At 32.6% G+C, this 24,632-nt stretch overlaps 1 protein-coding gene across 5 annotated transcripts; it reads left to right on the top strand.

The window, feature by feature from the left end:
* Positions 1–1,258: 1,258 nt before the first annotated feature.
* Positions 1,259–23,380, top strand: LOC106071360 (zinc transporter 6-like). Of its 5 annotated transcripts, none has more exons than XM_056024663.1 (14): positions 1,259–1,423; positions 9,115–9,319; positions 10,990–11,021; positions 11,691–11,780; positions 12,812–12,896; positions 13,443–13,485; positions 13,656–13,721; positions 13,980–14,060; positions 14,909–14,944; positions 15,033–15,176; positions 20,297–20,416; positions 20,517–20,619; positions 21,164–21,280; positions 22,730–23,380. In XM_056024663.1, the coding sequence occupies exons 2-14, from the start codon at positions 9,265–9,267 to the stop codon at positions 23,012–23,014; spliced, it is 1,257 nt and encodes a 418-aa protein (XP_055880638.1). In that variant the 5' UTR covers positions 1,259–1,423; positions 9,115–9,264; the 3' UTR covers positions 23,015–23,380. The 5 variants fall into 5 exon arrangements, with proteins under 5 accessions (XP_055880638.1, XP_055880640.1, XP_055880639.1 ...); XM_056024665.1 differs by having other exon boundaries at positions 1,259–1,436; XM_056024664.1 differs by having other exon boundaries at positions 1,259–1,548.
* The last annotated feature ends 1,252 nt before the right edge of the window (positions 23,381–24,632 follow it).

Here is a 24,632-nt window from a genome sequence, read left to right as displayed (position 1 = left end):
TGGATAATCGGAGTGGTCGGTGTGGCCTCAACAAGTATCCAACCCACTACACGTACGGTTCCACGACAATTCCAGTGAACGATTTGTCGGTGAACGAAAAAAGTCGTGAATGATTTGTCGGTGAACGAAATGTCAGTGAACGAATTGTCGTGTCCCCCCACTATATGGCATATGGGGGCAATGGTGAGCTTAATTTAGCGTCTTTGACATTGATTAGTTTATCTTGAAAATCAACAAATAAAAATCTCAAGACCTGGAGCAAAAAAAAAAAAACAAGGTTACAAAAACAGTTTGTGTGGAAACACAAACTCAAAATCGGCCCCCAAGTGGTCCACCCAGGCAGGTAAAAGAGTAGGTTTCAATATTTTCAGAAAGAATATCGAATCAGATTGAAATTCTATCAGTCAAATGACAGAGAAGAATGGAGAAAGAAGATTGACAGATCTTGTGTGGTGCCCCAACGGTCCAACAGACCAAGGGATAGATGAAAGGGAATGTGACGTTAAATGTGAGCCTGGCCTAACTGATGTCTTATAATGAGTATCTAATTGATCTAATTGTTTTGTAAAGGGTCAATCTCTTATTCAAAGCCTCAAGAAAAAAAATTCCCTTTAAAAAGAAAAATTCCTTTAGTTTGGTGTTCCATATGGTTGTTGCATAGCAGCGTTGCAGTGCACGTGATAATATGAAAAACTACTCAGTTAATTGTTGTTTTAAAATTATGTTCCACTTATATGCATACTAAATGGATTTTTTTCTCTTTAAAAAAAGTAAACATTTTTTTTTATTTGTAAATGTAGTAGTTAGTTACAAAACTTAGCAATGCAATTGTAAAAAAAAAAAATTTGACCAAAATTCTAATACCATTTGCATAAATGTAATAATGAACTGAGTGGTCCCTTGTTATGGCACATTGATCGTTATTATTAATAATGAATATTATAGTTGTAAAAATGGTATGTTTTTATGATTAAAAAAAAAAAAAAGCTTGCATAATTGATTTTAAAAATTAGATTTTTCGCTTTAAGAAAAGAAAATGATAGCCGTTACATCAGAACTTTGAATGGCCTAAAATATTGTGGTGTCGGATTTTCACTACCTTTTCTAGTTTACGAGTTGTAAACGGGACGAACGGACAGACATTCCACACAAAACTAATAGTTGTAATAGCGTCTTTTCCCCTTTCGGGAGCCGATAAAAAAAAAAAGGGGGGGGGGGAGAGGAAGGAACAAGAACTTGTTTATCAACATTAAAAATCAGAAATGAAGATAATACGAAATACGAAGTAGAACGCTGATTAGCAAAGTTTCAATTTTGTCTATTTTGTTATGGTTAATGTACACGCGTAACAGTACTAAGACGGTGACGACTAGAATCTAGATCTAGGCCTACACGTCATTTTTTATATCATATTATGAAAAATGTAGGATATAGATGTAATTTAATCAAAGTCGAACTAATCTAGATACTGATAGTAACTAAGGTCTAAGTGTAAGTCTAAGTCTAAGTACTAGAAGACTAAGTCTAAGTCTAAGTCGTCTAATACTAGTAAGTGTTACTAGTCTAGATCTAAGTTAGTAAGTACTCTTTAGTAAGTAAGATAGACAGTCACACTCACAATGACATGCTAAAAATTAAAGAAAATAGTAAGATGCTTAGAGTTAGAGTTAGATAGATCTATATAACATTAACAGTTAATAACACTATTACTATAACTATAACTAGTATAACAGCCATTATTAAATCTTACAACTTAATTGTCTTAATAAAGTAAACTAATACTAGTTTCTAGATCTAGAATGTTGAGGACTAAATTTAGATTTATTTTTTTAATGTGAAATTTAATGGGAGAAAATCTGAGAAATAGCCTAAAAATTAAAACAGCTTTTCAATATAATATTTAATATATAAATTATAAATTAGATCTAGATCTAGATGTAATATTATAAGTTTGTTTAGATTATGTCTGTATATAGATCTAGAGTAGTTTATGCTATTCGGACACCTATAGTATAGGCCCAAATTTGAAAGTTTGACTTTGACAGCGCATTATTTTACAATGGTTTGACATAGAAAAGAAAATGACGTATCAAAATCTTCTTAAGTTAAAGGAGAATAAGGATGACTACTTATATTTGTACCCCTAACCTATATTTGTTATTATATTTAAGGTCAAAGAGGCCGTGTGTTTTCATTTAATTCAGACAAATTTGACCCACATTATTTGATTCCGGACACCATTATTTATTTCGGACAGTCTCTATATTTAGGCCTCAATAAACTCAGATTTTAATTCTTTACTAACATTAACTAAATTTTAAGATCCCCAGGCATAACCCCTCACATTAAATCATTAAGATGTTTTGGAATTATGCATAAATAGGAACACAAAAAGTAAAAATATGAACACACTTATTCTACCAAAATTAGGTCACTGGGATAGTGACTTCTATACCGACTTTTAGACTTATTTTATGTTTGAATTGTTTGCATGATTAGATGTGTGTTGAATGTTTGTGTTTTTTGCTTATTAATTTAATAAATTTCTGATACATATGTCAGATGATCTTTTGTAGTATAGTACATGTTAGGATAAAGCCATTCTTGCCTAACTGAATCCTCTATATTCTCTCTAAATAAATCTAGATCTAGTAGGTCTAGATCTAAGCATTTAACTTCATTCAATGTACCAAGCTCACTCCAAACATTTGCCCATTTATTCTCTATTAAAAAAACAACAACAAACGAACAAATATAATATAAGATCATTTTTTATTGATGTCCAAAACTGGCTGTCCGAAATAAATTTTGGTAAGAAAATCGTAATTTAATTCGGACACCCTATTAAATTTTTATTTGTATGGAATCAGACAACTTGGCTTATAAATCAAATAAATCAGCTCCAAAAACAGAATAAATATTGCTGGGCTCATTAGTATAGTCTTAGCCAATAAAAAAATATAGTCTTAACTCTAGGAAGAGGTAAAGTCATCCGGGTAACATAGGAAAAAAAAACAACCTGACTTACAAATTTGAAATTCGTTTTTCTTACATAAAAAGACAGCTAAATAACAGGAAATTGGGTCACAATCATTGGAAAATGGACAAGCACATTATACAGCGCGCTAGTTTATAATAAATATTAAAATAATTATTTAATGACCACGAAAACAGTGAATGTCTGAATTCATGTAATGTCCGAAATAAATAAACTACTATATATATAATATATATATATATAGACTCTGTATATTTTAAACTTTATAAAAGAGACATTCTGATATCATATCTTGGCAATTTCACTTATAGTATTGATTTCTATTGCCTCTAAATATATCCAAATATTTTGTAATTTACATCTGCATTTTTTTTTGTTAAAAAAATGTTAAAAAAAAAAAAGGTCAATGTTTTTTAAAGATAACTTTTTTCATACTCCAGCTGTTTAAAGTCTCCTTTTAATTTTATAATTAAATATTAAGAAATAAAAACAAGTTTTCGTCAATATTTGAAAAAAATCTAGCTGTTCCCGTAGTACAATTTTTAAAAATAAATGTCACAATTCTGAATTGCTATTTTTCTTCAAAATTAATATTTATTTTTGTAGCTAATAACATGTTTAAAGTTTCTTGAAAATTTGAAATGGTAATATTAATGAATAAAAAAGTTGTGCATGATTAAGTCAAATTCCGACCAAATTCGTTGTTTCTATTTTTAGTTTCGTCTGGCTGTAAAAGTATAACAAATAGATTTAGATGAAAGATTTGGGGGTTATAAAATGATATAATGAACATGTAAAGTCTCCTGAAAATTTGAAATGGAAATATTGACAAATAAAAAAGTTGTGCATGAATTAAGTCAAATTTCGACCAAATTTGTCGTCTCTATTTTCAGCTTTGCCCGGCTGTAAAAGTATGAAAAATCGGTTTAGATGAAAGATTGGGGTCATGTCACACTTTAAATAACATGCATAAAGTCTTCTGAAAATTTGAACCAAAAATATTGAATAATAAGAAAGATATGCATGCTTTAATAACAAAAAGTCAAAATTCGGGTACCAAAATTTTTTATTGAATACAAAGCCAAAGAAGGAAAAAAAAAATAAATACAAAAAAAGCATAACTTTGCTTCTACTTATCATAGAAATATAAATTTGATATTTTTGTAAATGGGAAACCAAGCTCTATTTAATGATATCAATTACAAAACTATATGATCAAAACAAATTTTTTTGTTGAAGTGTCTAACTTGCATGCTAAGTAAACTAAGTTAAGTAACTAAGACGTCATAAGTCCTCTAAGTTAGACTGATTCTTAAGTCTAAGTACTCTAAGTAGTACTTACTTACTTAGTGACTTTAGTCTTCTTTGTAGTTACTGCAGTGTTGTTATATATTTTATTATATATTATATCAATATAGGAGGCGCGGTGGCTGAGCGGTAAAGCGCTTAGCTTCCGAACCGGGGACCGGGGTTCGAATCCTTGTGAAGACTGGGATTTTTAATTTCGGGATCTTCGGGCGCCTCTGAGTCTACCCAGCTCTATAATGGGTACCTGACATTAGTTAGGGAAAAGTAAAGGCGGTTGGTCGTTGTGCTGGCCACATAATACCCTTGTTAACCGTAGGCCACAGAAACAGATGACCTTTACATCATCTGCCCTATAGACCACAAGGTCTGAAAGGGGAACTTTACTTTACTTTTTTTTATATCAATATGACTATGGCTATGGATGCTATCCCTGCTATGTTATATAAATAAAACTAAATGTCTTGTCTAGAATAGATCTAACCAGATCTAGAATAATCTAGATTAAGATTTAGATCTAGATCTTATATTCTTATCTAGGCTAGAATCCAAAGAATCTATCTAGATTCTACATCTATAATTAGTCTTTCGTCTAGATTAGATATATATAGTTATATATGGTAATTTCCCTCTTCCGAACAAGCTAAGCGCTGACGCCAAAATGTTTACATTTGAATTTTAATAGCTCAATTATGGCAATGGTTAGTCCTAGGATAAAACTACAAACATCTATTAACTCGTCATCCATTTGTCAATAAAAATTGCTATCTATACTGTTTTATAACGCTACGCATAGTTACAATAAAATATGTCAATATGATGTTGAAGAGGGTCAGGTCAATAGGCCCAGCGCTAACATTATCAAACACCATTCTCCGCTCTGTACACTAACGAACACTATCTGTACACTAACGAACACTTCATGTTATTGTATTTAAAAATGATATTATCTTAAATTTTTTAAATTTTAATATCAACTTCTTTTTACACTAACTCAAGACCAACAGATTAGTGTCACTTTTATCTCTTTTTATTGCTCCCTTCTCTGCTAAACCCTCAACTACAAAGGGCCATATACTATTATATGTACTGTTACCTACCTAGATCTAGTTGACCCAAAAAAAACAACAACTGCGTGACCCCGTGGGGCTAGCCTGCTCACTCCACTCAGTGAATGTGAACTAATTTGGTACCTGATTGATCAATAATTGTCCCTCCCGCTACTTTTTATATTTCTGGTACTGTGTTGATGATACCATGCTAGGTACCTACCTAGGCTGGTCAATCAATAATTAGAGTGCCAAGGAGTGAAAAAAAAAGAGAAAGCAGGATTGCGCCACTTACAAAAACATTTTTTTTTTTTCATTTACATTATATCCAACTCTGCCCCTCATTAGCACAATGTTTAGCGATGTTCCCTTTATTTTTACTCAATCACATCACACTTGGTTTAACATCTAAAACAAAAGCAAAATTAAGTAAGAAAATGTTAGATGTATACAAAATAAATCAAAGAAATCCCGGCCTTTAGTTACATCCCTTTGATGTGCATTTTCAACATAAAAATAGCGTTTGTTAGTGTCAGTGATAGTGATAAAGACCGTTCGTTAGTGTCATTGATTGTGACAAATGAATATTATGGAAAGCCCCATATTTACACATAGATTATGACCTTTGTGTGTTTTTAGGCCTATTTAGAAGCATTTTAGATAGTTCATGTTTGGCTGGACCTACCCTCCTTCTGTCCTAGCAGAAAAAAAAATGGCATCGTCCTACCAGTGCTCTTTGAACCCATGTAAAACCCTTGTTTTTCAGAGTAAATGAAACTAAATGTGTCTGAGCTATAAAGAAATGGGTATAAATAAAAACAATAGACTAGTTTCGTAATAGCTATCAAAATAGAGGCTCATTTTAAGAAAGATTATGGGGTGTTCGTTAATGTCAGAAAATAGGGGGTGTTCAGAAGAGGGAAATTATTCTATATTTTAATTTTCTAAAAAAGGCTATAATCTAGAAGCACCAATTTTGGAGGCGTGGTGGCTGAGCGGTAAAGCGCTTGGGGACAGGGGTTCAAATCCTGGTGAAGACTGGGATTTTTAATTTCAGGATCTTCGGGCGCCTCTGAGTCCACCCAGCTCTAATGGGTACCTGATATTAGTTAGGGAAAAGTAAAGCGGTTGGTCGTTGTGCTGGCCACATGAGACCCTTGTTAACCTTAGGCCAGAGAAAAAGATGACCTTTACATCATCTGCCCTATAGACTACAAGGTCTGAAAGGGGAACTTTACTTACCAGTTTTGATCACTGAAATAGCAAAAACTTCAATGACATCTCTCATGTAATTTAATCTCAGTATTTAAACTCAGTATCTAGTTACTAGATCTAGTCAGTCTAGAGCAGTGTTGGGCAAAATAAGGGCCAAATCTGGCCCCCAGAAAAGTTCGATTTGGCCAGCGAAATATGTTGCAAAATAATCGAAAATAAAAATTTCCCTCTTAATGTAAAAATTCAAGCTCTAAATAATTTCGATATTAATTTTAATTTTTATTATTCAAGACTTGATGATTTGAAATTTGCTCAAGCAGTAAACACATTTCAGTGAACGTTGATTGAACCCCAAACAAATGAGTGTTTATTGTCTCTTCATTTTACTGTGGAATTCTAAGATGTCAAATTTTTATATAAAACGTTGAAATGATTCAGAATGTCATGTTGTTTTTTTTTAAAAGAATTGTACTTTTACATAAATATTAAAGGCAAACTGCTGTGTCTCATTTATTCATCCTTGACCAATGACGAAAGAAAACAAAAAGTCAAAAAGAATTATTAGGCCAGCAAAATCTTGCTTTAAAAAGATTATAGTTCTCATAAAACAGCTACAAAAGCAAATTATATGGTAGTGTATAATAATATGTTGCTTTTTTATGGAGAACTTGTTAATAATGTATTATTCAAGTTTGTCAAGTTTTATGTCTTGGTAAGAAACTAAGATGATCTTGAAAAACTTTAAAATATCATGATTTGAATTAGAGAATCATAATATAACAATAAAATTAACATCACAGTTAGCATTAGGTTCAGCTAGATTACTATGAATGAAAGAATCAACTATGTTACTGCACAAATCGTATAATTAATTAGAGACATTAATAAAAAAAAATATATAACAGAACATGCATGCATTTAGAAACATTTTTCTGATACTTATAAATCAGAATGCATTCTCTGTAAAAGTCTTAAATATAAAACAGTCATCAATGCAATAGTAATGCTTGTAAATACTTTTCGTTTCCTTGGGCTTACACACAGACAATTTCAAGAGTGCCCTAATTCCATGCAATATTAATACTCTGAGGTGTTTTACTACAAGAAGTAAGATGACAATGCAGTACGAGTCTTCTAAAGATAATTTGGGAACTGAAAAACAAAAAAAAAGTATCTTTAAACCAACAACTTCTTTTATCTGCTAGGAGGATAATTTCACTGACTAATATGAAGGAAGACAAGCTTATGAGTCATGAAGAGACTATTTGCTGGCGAAATCCTTTTTTTTTTCATGCTCAGAAAATGTGTTCAATGTACTCAACAGCTTTTTCAGTAATGATACTTAGATTAAGCTGTGTCAGCAATAGATTCACTGGTAAACACCTCAGTCCACTCTAAAAAATAACTAAGTCCCAATTGGAACCAAATTATGACAATTGTTATGGCACCTTCATGCTTCACATTAGTTAAATGTCAATATCAATCGGCTAAATCTAATATTCCTGTATTTTTAGAATAAAAGAATATTTTGACCTGCCAAAATTCTTCATTAAGATTTTGCCTCCTTACTCTAACAGTTTGCCCATCACTGGTCTAGAGTGTAAAAAAATGACTCATGGATACAGTATGTACTAAATATAGAATATAGATATAATTATTTTCTGTTTTGATAGAACATAAGCAAGATGTAGATAATATTTTAGATTTAGACCTCTTACTCTTAGTAATTTTTCAAAAACTAGACAACTAGATCTAGACTTAACTAGATCTAAATTCTAATAAGTCACAGTATAGTTTATATCTAATTTAGTTTTATCAGATCTAGTAAAATACACATCTAATGGTCTATTCTCGAGACTTCAACTTCTATTTGTATTTTCAATGACTGCACCAGCTCATATAAATCTAGTTGAAATAGAACTCAATCTACATTTCAAGTTTATACATTTATAAATATAAATGACTTTCTGGATTTGTTCTTGACCTTGCTGCCAAATTTAAAAGTAGATTTAGTTGATCTAAGATCTACGTAGAATATAGATATATCTCATTTCAATAAACAAAGTCTACTCTATCTTATTGAGTTTCATATAGATATAAAAGTAAAAAAAAAGAGTAAAGTTTCCCCTTTCAGACCTTGCGATCTATGGGACAGATGATGTTAAGGTCATCTGTTTCTTTGGCCAATGGTTAATGAGCAGGGTGTTATGTGGCCAGCACAACGACCAACCGCCTTTACTTTCCCCAACTAAAGTCAGGTACCCATTAGAGTTGGGTGGACTCAGGAACGCCTTAAAAATCCCAAAATTCAAAATCCCAGTCTACACTCAGGTTCAGAAGCCAAGCCCTTAACCATTTGACCACCGCTCCTCTAGATCTATTAATATCATGTTAATATTTAGCTTTAGGCAAGGCATACGAGACAAGAGTCTGCTTAACTATAATTAATAATAATAATCTAAATAAGATTTTTTTTCATTTGAACTATATATTCCTAGCATATCAGGATTCACTGTTAATTCATGAGCCTTTTAACTCTATCAAAAGGATATATTTCAAATGAAGCCTTAGAGAAAGACTATGGGTAAGGACAAACACAATATCAGAAAATAGATCTCATTGGATTGCCTCAGAGTCACACCATAGTCTTGAGATCTGTGGACCCTTCTGTGACATAAAGTTAAACAGCACCACATTATGGCAACATATAACAGGATGCCTGATCTCATTAGCAGTAGTGTCAACATTGAAGGCTAGTATTACTAAATTGCAGTGCACAATTTTTTAATTTTGTAGTTAATAAAATAATATTGATTTTATAATTTTCTTGTTTCTCCACAACCTATATTGAAACATTTTTTAAAAAGCTTATATCAACTCATGCTGTCTGTCTGTCTGGTAAAAAGGTTTTCCTTTCTGGTTTTCCAAAACCCAATCTCCAATCAATTTTGCACAATCATTTCTTGCATATGGCAAAACAAGAGTAAAAAAAATTAACCATTAGTTAATCAACAATTGGTAATTAATTATTTTGTTTGATATTGAAAAAGGGAAAGAAATTGTACTTGACATATGGTGGTATAAGTTGATCTACGTAGAATATAAATATATCTCATTTTAATAAACAAAGTCTACTCTATTAGGAATTAGGCCATCACTTAAAAGTTTAAAACTTACACTAGATAACTATAAAACCTATTTTCCTAAGCCAGAGAGAGAGGAGCCCCCACTTTGTGAGTACTGCCTCACCGTGGAACATATCCTCGTTGATTGCCCCAGATACCAGGATGTCAGGGAGAAATATTTTAGAGCCACTAATTTAAAAACACTATTTGATAATGTCGACCCTGGGAAGGTACTGGGCTTTATCCGGGAAGTGGGGCTATCTACGAGGATCTGATTTATGAATTTGTGAACATGTACTATTTACATTAGATTTTTACCAAATAATTAAATTTTTACTACCTTTACTATTTTAACTGTGAATAGACCTTGATTTTAATGATATGACTGTATAGAATCTGGCCCTTGTTGTTTAGAGAGACAGTAGTCCTTAAGGGACTGCAGGCACGACATGGCCTAAATTGTGCCGATGTGCCTAAAATCAAAATCAAATCAAATTTCCTAAGCCCTTCGCTGGCTCGAGCCCTCGAGTTCGAATTCAAGTCGTACAATTTTTTAAAAAAATAAAATCCATTTAAAAAATGATCATGGTAAGTCACCCAGATAACCCTTTATTTCTACCCCCCTCCTTTCCCAACTGGTCCAGACAAGTGATAGGATCATAGCGCATTTAGAAAGCTAAAAGCATGAAATAGTGCTAAACAAAAACAATTGGTAAAAATATTTCTAATCGCAGAGATTTATTATTGTTAGTTTAAATCTTTTACAAATTTAATGACATGACTGATCCAAACTTATAAATACAATTACACTTATTATAAGCTTTTTATTTTTTAAAGTATTTTTTATATCATTCTTGTTTATTCATTATAAAAGGTTTGAACACTGACCTGCAATGTCACAGCCTGTGGGCAGTTTAGACCAAAAGCTCATTTCCACATCTCAAGTCTGTATTGGTTTAAACTGCCCACAGGCTGTGACCTTGCAGGCCAGTGTTGAGGCCTTCTGTAATGGATGGTCTCCCTACATCCCACTCATATCAAAGTATGTGGGTTGAAGGATCACATATCCAGATTAATGAAATGGTTATATTTAGTAATGCAAGTGTGTGAGATGTGTTTCATGGATTTTTATATAATGATGGTGTATATTTTTCCTTATAAATAAAACTTGTGCCAAATTTATAAAAACATTAACTCACATAGTTTAAAAAAATTATAATAGATATTCATTTTCTGTTATAGTCGTGTTAAAATATTTATTTCAATTAGTTGATTTTCTCTTATCTATCTTTTCTAGAGGATGATAGGATTCGTGGACTCAATACACATGTAAGTTTGATCTCATTCACTGACTACTGATCTATTTGATGTTCTGTAGGACTAGACATTGTCAAGCTACAAAAACTTGGCTACTCTTCTGTTCACATTCCTCAAGTCTTTGTTTTGTGTTGTTCTTAAGTTTTAAATTAAGGACAAATGTCTAGTTTAAAAAATTTAACTGTTTTAATCTTGACTAGCCTCCAAAATATAAAATGTTCTGTAGTATTTACAACTTGTTATCAACAATGAAACTAAACAAAAATGTTTAGACATAATATGACACCTACTTTCCAATCTTTTGAATAAGTAACTTTTTTTTTTCTGAATTTTATTTTTAAATTTAAGTTTTAATTATTTATTTTGTTAGTGTTATGTTATTCTTTTATGAAAGTTCCTTATCTTGTTGTGTCCTCACAGTTCAAAGAATTAAGAATATTTTTTATTGAAATATCAGTTGTGAGAAACTGAGGAGGGGGAAAACTTGATGTGCTGACAGGAGGGGTGCAACGGTGCAAACCAATGTTTAGAATATTAAATTATTTTTAAAAATGTTTTTGCAAAAAAGCTCCAAGGGTCTCAGATTTAACTTTTTTTCATGGGGAGGGGGGCATCACAAGCAAAAGATTGAGAAACACTGCCCTGAAGTCATGAGAATTTTTTTTTTGTTTCTTGTTGCAGGGAACAATTTATCCTTTCTCATCTCTTCACCAACCAACTACTTTGGGAATTTTTATCAGAGAACTTGCCAAGTTGATATATTCTCAAGAGGTAATTATTATTGTTATAAACCTGGTGGTGGCACAAATGGGGGTAGTGGTGTGTGTGTAGTCAGCCGACGCAAATCGCCCCAGGCCAGCGGTCAACCATGACGAGCTACGACGGTCAGCCGAGTCGAGTGTCAACAGGAAGGTTCGGGAAGGATCGCCGTTGTGAACAGAGCTCAGGAGCGTCACGAGAGTTGTAGTCATCTGACCACCTAGAAACGTCAAGCGGCGTTCTGTCCGGTTCGAGAAGGCCAGTAGGGACCCTATATAAGAGCGGAGGTGTCGCAGTCAAGACGGTTGAGAAAGGAGGTTCACGACAGGAGTTCAGAACACGGTCGACTACAGCACAGTTCAGCGGTGTGGTTCTGTACGGAGCATTACGACAGTTCAGTGCGGAGTACTATCAAGTACAGTTGAGAGGAACGGCGTCTTGATCTTGGTCTGCGATCGAGTCCGACACAACGAGCCTAGTGTGTGAAGTCAGTCCTGAACTGTTGAACCCAGTGCAAGCCCGGAATGAGACGGAGAGGCCAGTGCAAGAGTTGATACAGCGGTATGGTGTTATCGGAGAGATATTGTACAGTATTGGCTGTTATTTATTCAACTATTAAAGTGTTACGTTACTTTGGAGCCCTGAGTTGTCAAGTTCTAAGTTGGTGGTGTCTGGTGCAGTTTGCAGAGAGCCTGGATAGTGAGATTCGTAAAATTATTATAGCTTTTATTATTATAGCTTTTATATAGCACTACTTTCATGCTTATAGCATGCTCAGAGCGCTTTGGTCCAATCTCACTTGTGGACCAGTGGGGGGGGAGGGGGTATCTAGGAGTTGGTTTTCCGTGCTGCCTCTAGGCGCTCAGTAAAGTAATTAGCATTTGCAGGGCTATTTGGAAGGGGGGGGGTCTGTACTAAAAGATGATGGTGAAAAAAATAAAACTGCATCTGTGAAAAAAAGAAAAGATTCATTACTTGTTACCAATGCAGCCTTTTTTTTATTGAATGGTTAATTTTTTTACTAGATCTATTTTTTGTTACAGGCCAAACAAATTTGCTGTTTTCTTGGGTTTTGTCTGATTTCCAGCATCATTCTACTCTACTGGTGTCATTCTACCAACAGCATGGGTATGTTTGTTTATAAAATAAACTTGAATGGGCTACACAAGTATTTGAATTTTAAAATGTTCTTTTTTTTTTTTTTCCCCAGTGTTTATCTGTGTGTTTTGGTAGCAAATAACTGAAACTAAGTATTTGTGTTTCACTGTATAAAAGTGTATCAAATAAAATGTGTTGACTTCATTTTAAAAAATTCAGGCTTGTGAGGAATTGCATTGAAAGCATCTTGTTAGTTTATAAATTTATTTTTTTTGTTATTTAGTTTATAATTAAAATTCAATCCAAAATTAGAGTAGATGCCTGGTTGTGTGGTATACACTCTTGATTTTCCTTTCAGTGGTTGCAGGTTCGGACCCTGCTCGCTGCCATTCCTCACTGTCTTGCTGTAGGTTTGGGCTAGGGTGTAATAATCTTCAATTCTCAAGAATAATTGGAGACATGTGAAACAAAATAGATTTTTAAAGATTTTCTTACAATTTTTTTTTTGTGTTTTCCAAATAATCTGATACAGAAAAAAAAGTCACTTAAGCATATTATTTATCTATTTCTCTCTAGCACTGACAGCATTCAGCTTTCTCTTAATATTTGATGTACTCAGGTATCTCATTAGCTAATAGCTAATACTTTCATTGAATTAAATAAGTAAAAATATTTTAGTTAAAAATATATTCCTTGTTATTGTACTGCTAAATTAATCCTACTTCATCATAGGCTTGTTGGATAATTTAGAAATTTAAAAGAAATATTTTTATCTTTCTACAATTTCAGCCTTCTCACATGCTTGTTAAGTGTTTGGGTTCAATCTCAGCAACCATCTAGTGCTTATTCTTTTGGGTATGTGTAATTGTTTAACTTTGTAGTTGTGTGTCTGACTGTATGATTGTAGCGTATGACTTTGTAGTTGTGTGTCTGACTGTATGATTGTAGCATGTAGTTTCCCTTTGTAATAATAAAAGGCATTATGGCTTGTATCATAAGTAAATATTTAAATAGCTGAGTTCTATATAGTTATTTGTAGCACTTGAGCTCTACATACTGACATCTAGACTTTGAAGATCTTAACTGTTGTTGTTTTTGTCTCATTCTAATCAGCTATGAAAGGTTTGAAGTTCTTGCTGTTTTCTCTTGTACCATGCTTGCTCAACTTGGAGCCTTTTTTATTTTAAAAGAAAGGTATTGTACATGTTTTTAGTATGTATCTTTGTAAACTCTACAGTACAGTAGAGCTTGTTTTGGTAAGAAGTAAAATGACTTTTGAATGCTTTTGTGAACCATTTCACACATTTCTAAAGTCTCATACAAATGACTTTTTTTTTTTCTGTCTGCAAAAAGTAAAGCTAAACTCACATGGTTTACATTGGTATTATATGGCCAACAACAAGGCAACACAATTACCAGCCACCTTTATTTCCTCCATCAGTAGTCAGGTACTCGTGTTAAAGTAGGTTAACTGTAGTCCAGTCTTACAAACCCTATCTCCACCAGAATTTGAACCCCAGATTTTTGTATTATTAGCTGAATGCTTAAAAGCTTAAACACTTGTCCCACTATATAATATTGAAGTGAAAGAATTTGATAGTATTTCAAGCTATATGTTGAATCTAAATTTGCTATTTTATTCTAATAATATGTTAAAGTTTATATTAAAGTCTCTTAATGGATAATGGATTTTTCTGATAAATGTTCTTTCATTTTTTGTTATCATTTGTTCCATTTTGGTCAGTTTAAACATTTTGTAACAGGTTATAACAAGTTGCTGCTGTCTATGCAACTTGATTGTAAAGTCTTGTTCCTTTTTTTTTTTTTTGTCTTAGGAAGAATCAGTTTATTTTTGCAACATAAGTGGATTGACTAGAAAGTGATCCATATATTCTATTATGGAAGGGGTGTGCCCATTACAAACAAGCTTTTACAATTTTTGCCTCGTTTTTTTAATCTATTTTTTACAATTATTTCAAGTAAAAAAAAAAGACTTAATTATTTGTATATAAATATTATACTATTTTCCCTCTCTGTTCTAGTATTGAATGTTTGCTGTTTCCACCTGATGTGCACACGTAAGTTCTTTTTTTGTTTCTTCTAATATTTAGACAATTTAAGTCAATTCTAAAAAAAAAAATTTTACTTTTTTTTTTGTTTGAACAGAGGCAGACTACTGGTGGGAACAATGTATGGGCTGTTTGTTCATCTTTCTGTTATTTATGCTGTGAAGAACAGAGCCTTTAATCATGTGATAGATGCTTCTAGCTCTAGTTGGTTACAGGAACATGTTACTGATATGAGTGAAAGGTAAGCCTTGAACCTCTTCATAGCTCTCAAACACCAGATCAAAGAGAAGTGTATCACTAGGTTTAGAGTTTAACTACTTATTATGCTGTTCTCTTCCTATAATGGAGCTTGCTCAAAGAGCACTCAAGATTTTTTTACCCTTAAAGCAAATTTTCTCAAACTGTGCATCCCTCAAGATGTGCTAACAAGGGAGGCACAAAGGCGGTCAATATTTTTCAAGGGTCAAACAATTGTATTGTATTGGCATGTAGTTATAAATCCCTATGTGAATATTGATCAAGTGAAATGTAATTCTTAACAAGATTACAAAGAGAGTTTGTGTTACACAAACTCAGAGGCGGCCCCCGTCGAAGTTGGATCCCTGTCGGATCTGCATATTCGCAAATAATATTCAAGAGGTGATTTAGATTTGATGGTAAAAGTAATAATGTTTCAAAGATTCATTTGCCGTAAATTTAAATTAAATAAAAAATAGTAGATTAGTTTTAGTATATTATAACATTGCAATATTGATCAAAACGTTTGGAAATGAAAATCTACAATTTTTTTTACACATTAAGTTTAGAAATTGAAATTCTACAGCTTAATCTAGTCTATTTTAGTCTAAACTAGATCTAGAAATTCTAGATCTAGACTCTAAAATAATTTTAATTAGAATTTAAATCCAGATCTAGATATACTGTAATAAAAATCTAGATCTAGTTTAAAAAATCTAGATTAGAACTAAATCAAGATATCATTCCTTTTTTAAACGCGAGTCACATAACGAGGCTTAATAAACATTACTATACCGAGTTCTTTTTCATTTCATTTAAAGAATTCATTCCATATGACGTCAAAGAAAAAAAAAACACTACGTCACACGGCCTAGCAAGACTAAAAATCACCTTCATCAATATGAGCCATTTATCGAGTGTTCATAGACTTTGGTGCACCGAGTGCGTTCTTTTAGCATTTCATTTAAAGAATTCATTCCATATGACGTCAAAGGAAAAAAAAAACACTACGTCACACGGCCTAGCTAGAATAAAAATCTCCTTCATCAATACAAGCCACTTAGCGAGTGTTCATAGACTTTGGTGCACCGAGTGCGTTCTTTTAGCATTTCATTTAAAGAATTCATTCCATATGACGTCAAAGGAAAAAAAAACACTACGTCACACGACCTAGCTAGACTAAAAATCACCTTCATCAATACGAGCCATTTATCGAGTGTTCATAGACATTGGTGCACCGAGTGCATTCTTTTAGGATTTCTTTTAAAGAATTCATTCCATTTGACGTCAAAGGAAAAAAAACACTACGTCACACGGCCTAGCTAGACTAAAAATCACCTTCATCAATACGAGCCATTTATCGAGTGTTCATAGACATTGGTGCATTTCATTTAAACAATTCATTCCATATGATGTCAAAGGAAAAAAAAACACTATGTCACACGGCCTAGCTAGAATAAAAATCGCCTTCATCAATACGAGCCATTTATCGAGTGTTCATAGACATTAGTGCACCGAGTGCGTTCTTTAAGCATTTCATTTAAAGAATTCATTCCATATGACGTCAAAGAAAAAAAAAACACTACGTCACACGGTCTAGCTAGACTAAAAATCATGTTCATCAATACGAGCCATTTATCGAGTGTTCATAGACATTGGTGCACTGAGTGAGTTCTTTTAGCATTTCATTTAAACAATTCATTCCATATGATGTCAAAGGAAAAAAAAAACACTATGTCACACTGCCTAGCTAGAATAAAAATCGCCTTCATCAATACGAGCCATTTATCGAGTGTTCATAGACATTAGTGCACCGAGTGCGTTCTTTAAGCATTTCATTTAAAGAATTCATTCCATATGACGTCAAAGGAAAAAAAACACTACGTCACACGGCCTAGCTAGACTAAAAATCACGTTCATCAATACGAGCCATTTATCGAGTGTTCATAGACATTGGTGCACCGAGTGCGTTCTTTTAGCATTTCATTTAAACAATTCATTCCATATGAAGTCAAAGGAAAAAAAAACACTACGTCACACAGCCTAGCTAGACTAAAAATCACCTTCATCAATACGAGCCATTTATCGAGTGTTCATAGACATTGGTGCACTGAGTGCGTTCTTTTAGGATTTCTTTTAAAGAATTCATTCCATTTGACGTCAAAGGAAAAAAAACACTACGTCACACGGCCTAGCTAGACTAAAAATCACCTTCATCAATACGAGCCATTTATCGAGTGTTCATAGACATTGGTGCACTGAGTGCGTTCTTTTAGCATTTCATTTAAACAATTCATTCCATATGACGTCAAAGGAAAAAAAAACACTACGTCACACGGCCTAGCTAGAATAAAAATCGCCTTCATCAATACGAGCCATTTATCGAGTGTTCATAGACATTAGTGCACCGAGTGCGTTCTTTAGGCATTTCATTTAAAGAATTCATTCCATATGACGTTAAAGGAAAAAAAACATTACGTCACATGGCTTAGTTAGACTAAAATATGTTTTCATCAATACGAGCAATTTTTCGAGAGTTAATAGACATTGGTGCACAGAGTGCGTTCTTTTAGCATTACATTTAAAGAGTCCATTCATATGACGTCAAAGAAAAAAAAATTCCATTACCTCACAATAGGCTAGTACCGGTATCATAAAAAAATGTCTTTATTTACACGAGATATTTAACGAGGGTTTATAGACATTGGTTCACTGAGTTCTAATAGAATCTATTTAAAGAGGATCAAAGCCGCATTGTTTTTTAGTTTTGTCTGTCAGTCGGTCGGTTCGTCATCTTGATATAAAAAAAACAACAACTAAAAGTTATTAAAAATTGATTAACCTTTATTTTAGGTTTCAAAACATCGCAATAATTTTTAGGTATGAACACAATTAAAAAGTTTGTATAATAGATTGTTCCTGATGTTTGTATAAATAGTAAAAGAAAAAGAGAATTTCAGATAAATGTAATACCGTTAATTAGATTTTTTGGATGGTCTCGTATAAAAATTAGATGTACTACAGCCATGTGGAGAGATTTTCATACCTTACTTTGGTGTTTGGATTCTGTTTTCCTTAAAAATCGGAACATAATATTAACGATAATTAGATTTTTTAATGTTTTAGGTAGAAAGTTAAATGTACTGTAAGTGAGAAGTGAGTTAAAACATTTTTCATAAAAATCCGTAAAAACATTATTTCGTAAATGAGAAGATTATGTGTTTATTAATTAGAAGAGGGAGTTCAAACAATTATTTGGCGTTAGTAGATTTTTAAATAAATTCGGAAATTTCTGGCGACGATTTGTAAGAAACAAAATCCGGAACATTCTTTTTCGATTACAAAACTGCTATGTTATGTTTCAGCAAGAAAATTAAATGTCTAAAAAGTAATTTTCAGTAATCAATTCTAGTAAATTACTTTTTTTTAAAGCCCTGAACAACCTATTGTCGATATTTTTTAAATTTGTTTAAAGATGAAAATACGGAACAATTTGATATTGATAACCAAATTATAGTGACGCATTGTCAAATAATATAAGTGTAATATTAGTAAATTATGCGATTTCAAACAATCATTAGGCATAAATCATGTTTTATAAAACAATATCCGGAACATTTTTACACTTAATGAAATATAAGTCAGTATGGAGATTTTGATTTAGCATTAATATGCTATTTACATAAAAAACGGAACAACATATTACTCATAATGTGTTTTTGCAACGTTTAAGCATGGAAATTGAATGTAATATAAGTTAGAAGAGCAAACAAACATTTGTTGGCGTTGATTAGTTTTGCACAAAAAAATCCGAACAATCAATTTTAGATACTTAAAACTATTGAGATGTTACGGGAGGAAAATTAAACGGTAAATCAGATTTTCAATAGCTTTTAGAGTTCTAGTTTTTTTAATCTAATCGTGACGGACAGACCGACCAACAGACAAAACGCACAAAAATAATCTTCTTTTATTCGGATGGGGGCACTAAACAAAAAATAAATAAAATCTGATATTTTAAAAAAGTTTAAGGAATTGGTTTAGCACCTGATCATGTTGCGACGTTACGCTACTGCACGAAAATCGCTGCATAAAAAGTCCATTTAAAAAAATGTGCGTGATATTTACATACAAAGTGCATTATTAGCCTTTATAAACAAACAGAAATGTTTTCTTTTAATTTTAGCAGTTAGTTGACCAGAAAAAACACCTTTAACTATTATTTATATTTGTTGTAAACATTTCCTGTACATTTTAAAAATATATTTGACTTAGTGATACTGAAAATACAAAAAAATTGTCCATCTTTGTTAGCATATTGTAACATTGCCTCCCTTACATTTACGTAATTGTTTTAGAATTGGTGTATTTTTATGAAAAAATCGCTTGCATAATTAATTTTATAAATAAAACGGTTTGCTTTTAGAATACCAAAAGTAGCCGTTGCACCTAAACTTTTCAAGCCGCATTTAATGATGAAATAATATTTTTCATAACTCTTCTAGTTTTCGAGATCTGAGTGTGACAGACGGACAGACAGACGGACATTTTGCACAAACCTAATAGCGACTTTTTGCCCTTACGGGGGCCGCTAAAATGTTCAAAATAAGATGAAGTTATTTCTCCCTTTATTTATTTATTTTTTTTGAATAGCTTTTATCTAGCCATTGTTCATGCTTTTAGTTGCATTTATAGCATGCTCAGAGCACTGTCTCATTAGTGGACCAGTGGGGGGAGGGGGTATCTTGGAGAAGGTTTTCCAAGCTGCCTTTAGGCGCTCAGTAAACGGGCACCAAACTTCGAGCCCCCCTTGATAGCTAGCCAAACAAGCCTAAGCATACTTGGCCTTTCGGCCACACATCCTTTCTTAACGTTATTGACTCAAAAAAGTTCATTCAAGTATAAAACTGAAATGCTTTTCTACTAATACAATTCTACCCATCGTTCTCACATCAGAAAAGTCTCATATGTGAACCATCTTTCTGTTGACTTCTTATGCATGAATAAAACAAGCTCAGTACAATGAAGTTAGTTAAATATGAGGAATATCTTATGAGGATTAAGAACACACATATATATATATATATGAATAGCTTTTTTTTATATTGCTTTTTTATTTCACAGTTTGTGTACGTTTTTACCAGGACTCAGCAAGTTACTGTTGCCCAGAATAAACCCATTCTCTTTGATAGGCTTTGGTTGCAGTATTGCTTTACTTATCACTTATTTTCTTATTGATACACAGTAAGTACAGTTAGGTGACCCTAATAGACAGCACATACTACTCTCACATTCCACTAATTATAATCACACATTGTTATGTTCTGCTCTTCATTTCTTGTAGTCAGTTCTACATTGCTGACCCTTGGGCTGCCATAGCCATTGCAATCATGACCTTTGGCACTATGTTTCCTATGAGTTCATATACTGGGAAAATATTATTGCAGGTAAGTTTCCGTTGTGTCTAGAAGATTGTGTGAAAACAAAGTAACAAGTTGATGTAGCTTAAAAATTCAATGAAATTAAAATAACAAGTTGATGTTGCTAGAAGATAAAATCAAAATAAAGTAACAAGTTGATGTGGCTAGAAGATAAAATCAAAATAAAGTAACAAGTTGATGTTGCTAGAAGATAAAATCAAAATAAAGTAACAAGTTGATGTGGCTAGAAGATAAAATCAAAATAAAGTAACAAGTTGATGTTGCTAGAAGATAAAATCAAAATAAAGTAACAAGTTGATGTGGCTAGAAGATAAAATCAAAATAAAGTAACAAGTTGATGTGGCTAGAAGATAAAATCAAAATAAAGTAACAAGTTGATGTGGCTTGAAGAATGAATTAATGTTTTTTAGAGTAAACAAGGCCCAAAATATATTTAAATTGTCTCATTATGTGAAGTCATTGTATGATTATTTCACAGAATTTCTTTTTCTTTTAGAACCATTAGTTGTCAGTATGTAATATGTATGCTTCTTTGTACTTATTGACACAGACTACTCCCTCTCATATACTGGGTCAACTGGACAAAGTTTTGAGAGAAGCCTCAACCCTAGAAGGAGTCCTGGAGTTTAGACATGAACACTTCTGGACACTTTCATTTGGAACTCTGGTATTTTTTTGTATTATTTAAAACTTTTAACAATGAATAAGTTAATGTCTTGGTTTGTCTTATATCAATGACAGACACACCTTCAAAAATTCCTAGACATTGTGTTCTTTTAGTTGTTTTATAACTGCATGGGCAGACAACCCTCTAGACAGCTGGCATTAAATTGTTTGGGTTTGGGTTGGTCCCATGTTGCAGTTTGAGATTTTTGTTTTTCTTTGACATTTAGCTTGCTTTTCATATCTAACATTATCAATGTACATCTGACAAATAGTTGTTAACTTAATCTAAAAAAACAAACATGAAAACTTTAAAGATTTCAAAAATGTGCTTTCATACTCTAAAGGCTGGTTTAATCAAAAGCATCAGAAAATGACAAAATGCTTGAGACAATATCATGCATTAAGTTATACATTTGATTTAGATAACTTTTACTAGCTAAAAACCAATGTGATACAACTTGATACTTTTCTAATTAATATTAATCAATGTGTGTAAGGTACAACATTTACATTAAGAAGGAATAATGAACATCTGTAGATAATATGGTAAAGCAGTAGCAAATTTCACAAAGTTGTTCTATTCAGAATGAAATCTGCAGATACAGACTGTTCAATGAAATGTTCATGTTCCTTGGTGGATTTGATTTGATACAGTCAAATCTTGTTTCATCAAACTTCATGGGACTATTGCAGTTTGTTAAATATATAAGATATTTGAGATAACAATTTGTAGGTCAAATGTTGTAGCCTACTTGTGATGCCCTTTTCACTTGAGTAGCATTTTGCTTTCAAAATATCATTCTAAGTAGCTTTTTTTTTTTAAATATTATCTATTGCCTTAAGCTCTTCTTGAACACTATTGTTTAGCATCATTGAACACTCAGCTTCTATAGTGCTGGTACATTTAGAGTTTGTTTTTTCTTCCTTGCATCAAAATAATTTAATTTTGTTTTTGCAAATTTCTCAAACTAATTGGTCACACCCATATGGTTTGGATGTGCTAGCAAGGTTGTTTTTTCTCAAGGACAGAAAATCTGTTCTATTTGCAGTGTACTTGTAAATCCAGATTTGAGTATTAAACATGTATACAAAGTAACGAGGTTTAAAATTAATACATAGTTATACTGTTTTCAAAAGAGGCATGTGCAACAAGATCGATTCAAACACATTTTTTTATTTCATTTGAGAAACTCTGGTCTGATGTATATAGATGCCAATCAGAAGCCTAAGTCTCAGATATGTGGGAAACAATTGATACAGTTGAACAAATAAGATCATGGGCCTAATATTCAAAATTGAAAAAAATGAAAATTTGAAATAAATGAATTTGATAAAAACAAAAGAGAAATGAACATTTCATGTTCTAAATGTTATTCTACATTTACTAACAAACTGCTGATCTGGGATTGGAACAAAAATAAAATAACTGACACTTATTTTTTATTTACAGGCAGGTTCAGTTCAAGTCAGAGTTCGAAGAGATGCAGATGAGCAGTTAGTGCTGGCTCATGTTTACAACAGGCTCAACAATCTTGTACATCAACTCACAATACAGATTTTCAAAGATGACTGGACTCGGTCTTCAGCATATCCATCATTTACTGGACAATCTGCTGGACACTATTCTCAACCCCATGTCACATCTCCTACACCATATAGTAGTAACTTGCCACACTCACTTCCACCACTCCCTCAGAGCAACAGACAGCCTATTTATAACCTTAACCCAGTTTAACAACACACAACCTAGCCTTAGTCCAGTTTAACTACACACAGCTTAATCTTAGTCCAGTTTAACAATATACAGCCTACCCTTAGCCCAGTTAATAATATAACAGCCTAGCCTTAGCCCAGTTAACTATACAGTACCACTTGAATCCTTATTGAAGTTGAACAACAAACAGCCTGTTTATAGCCATAGGCCATTTAAGTTACAACATGCAATCTACTTTAAGTACATGAAGTGCATCCATTGCTATTGCTCATTTTTTGGCATTTCATTGAAAAGCTGACCTAACAAAACACATATATATAAATATATTTTGTAAGAATGTTATATATTTGTTTTTGGAAAACCTAAATACATTTTTGTTTCATCCTTTTTTATTGTTAGCTTATTTCTTATTATTACTATTATTTCTTTTTAAACTTTGAAATGCAGAAATAACACTAACAGAATTCTGAAAACCACTTTAGACAGCTGTAATCATGCATTTTATTTAAAATTATTGTCCTGCCTAACTATATTTTTTTTCTAAGTGTTTTTCAAGAATCTTTTTGCTTGGACACTGAGAACACGCTTTTTTCTAGGACAGACAAACTTGGAGAAAAAAGTTATTTTGCATACACTACAACCTCATGGAAATAATACAGTGTGTATATATATTTATACTATTTCAGCTTGCTAGTACTATTTAAACAAAAAACAATAAGAACTAACATGATTCTAAATGAATTAATTTTTTTTAACCAAGTATTTCATCAAAACTTTAAACAATGAGACAAAAATCTACCTAATTAACTCAATGGCCATCCCAACAGCAAAGTACACATGCAAGACATGGAAGTCATCTGTCCAAGTGTCGCACGAGGTTTGTGGGACTTATCCTTTGACAGAATAAATTGCGCATACCAAGAGTTGCAATGATATGGAGGCCAATATGACAAAAGCGCAAACAGGGACATCCTCGTGTAATGACACTTTCATGGAGGACCTCCAAACAGTGGTCAACAGGTGGGAAGAAGGTTCAGACATTTCCAGTGACAGATCTTTATGGAGACATTTTGCCGCCCAATTCGCCAAACATTGTGGGAGGGTCTAAGTGTGACGCTCACAATGGTTGCATGGAATTTAAAACACCTAAGTGCCTTCATGAAAAAATTATAACACTTTGCTTGAAACCTGATAGTCAAGTCTGATGGTGATATTTAAGTCTTGCTAAAGACATGAAAATGTAAAATAATTGGGAGCACTATGATTGAATTAAAAGCTTTGATTAACTCTTTTGCCAATCACAATTTTCCCACTTAAAGGCACTTTAGTTTTTAATTAATACTAGTCGACCGGCAGCGTAGCATACGCCGCTATTTTGCAGGGCCGGACTTAGGCCTCTGCAACCTATGCTACCGCATTGGGCCCCGCACTAATTCTAGATGTATAAATTATTAAATTAAACCATATTATAACTTAAAACAGATTTCAAACTAATGAAGAATTACTTGAGGTCAACAATTCTCAAAGATAGATTGAAAAATTTGGTAATTCTTGCTATTGAGCGTGATCTATGTACAAAACAGAATTCTTATGATATACTGTATGACTTTGCCACATGCAAGGCTCGTAAAGTAATTCT

Source organism: Biomphalaria glabrata, chromosome 3, assembly GCF_947242115.1.
Source record: "Biomphalaria glabrata chromosome 3, xgBioGlab47.1, whole genome shotgun sequence".
Taxonomy (NCBI): Eukaryota; Metazoa; Mollusca; class Gastropoda; family Planorbidae; genus Biomphalaria; species Biomphalaria glabrata.
The sequence above is the reverse complement of the archived record's forward strand: the minus strand, read 5'-3'. Positions and strand labels throughout refer to the sequence as shown.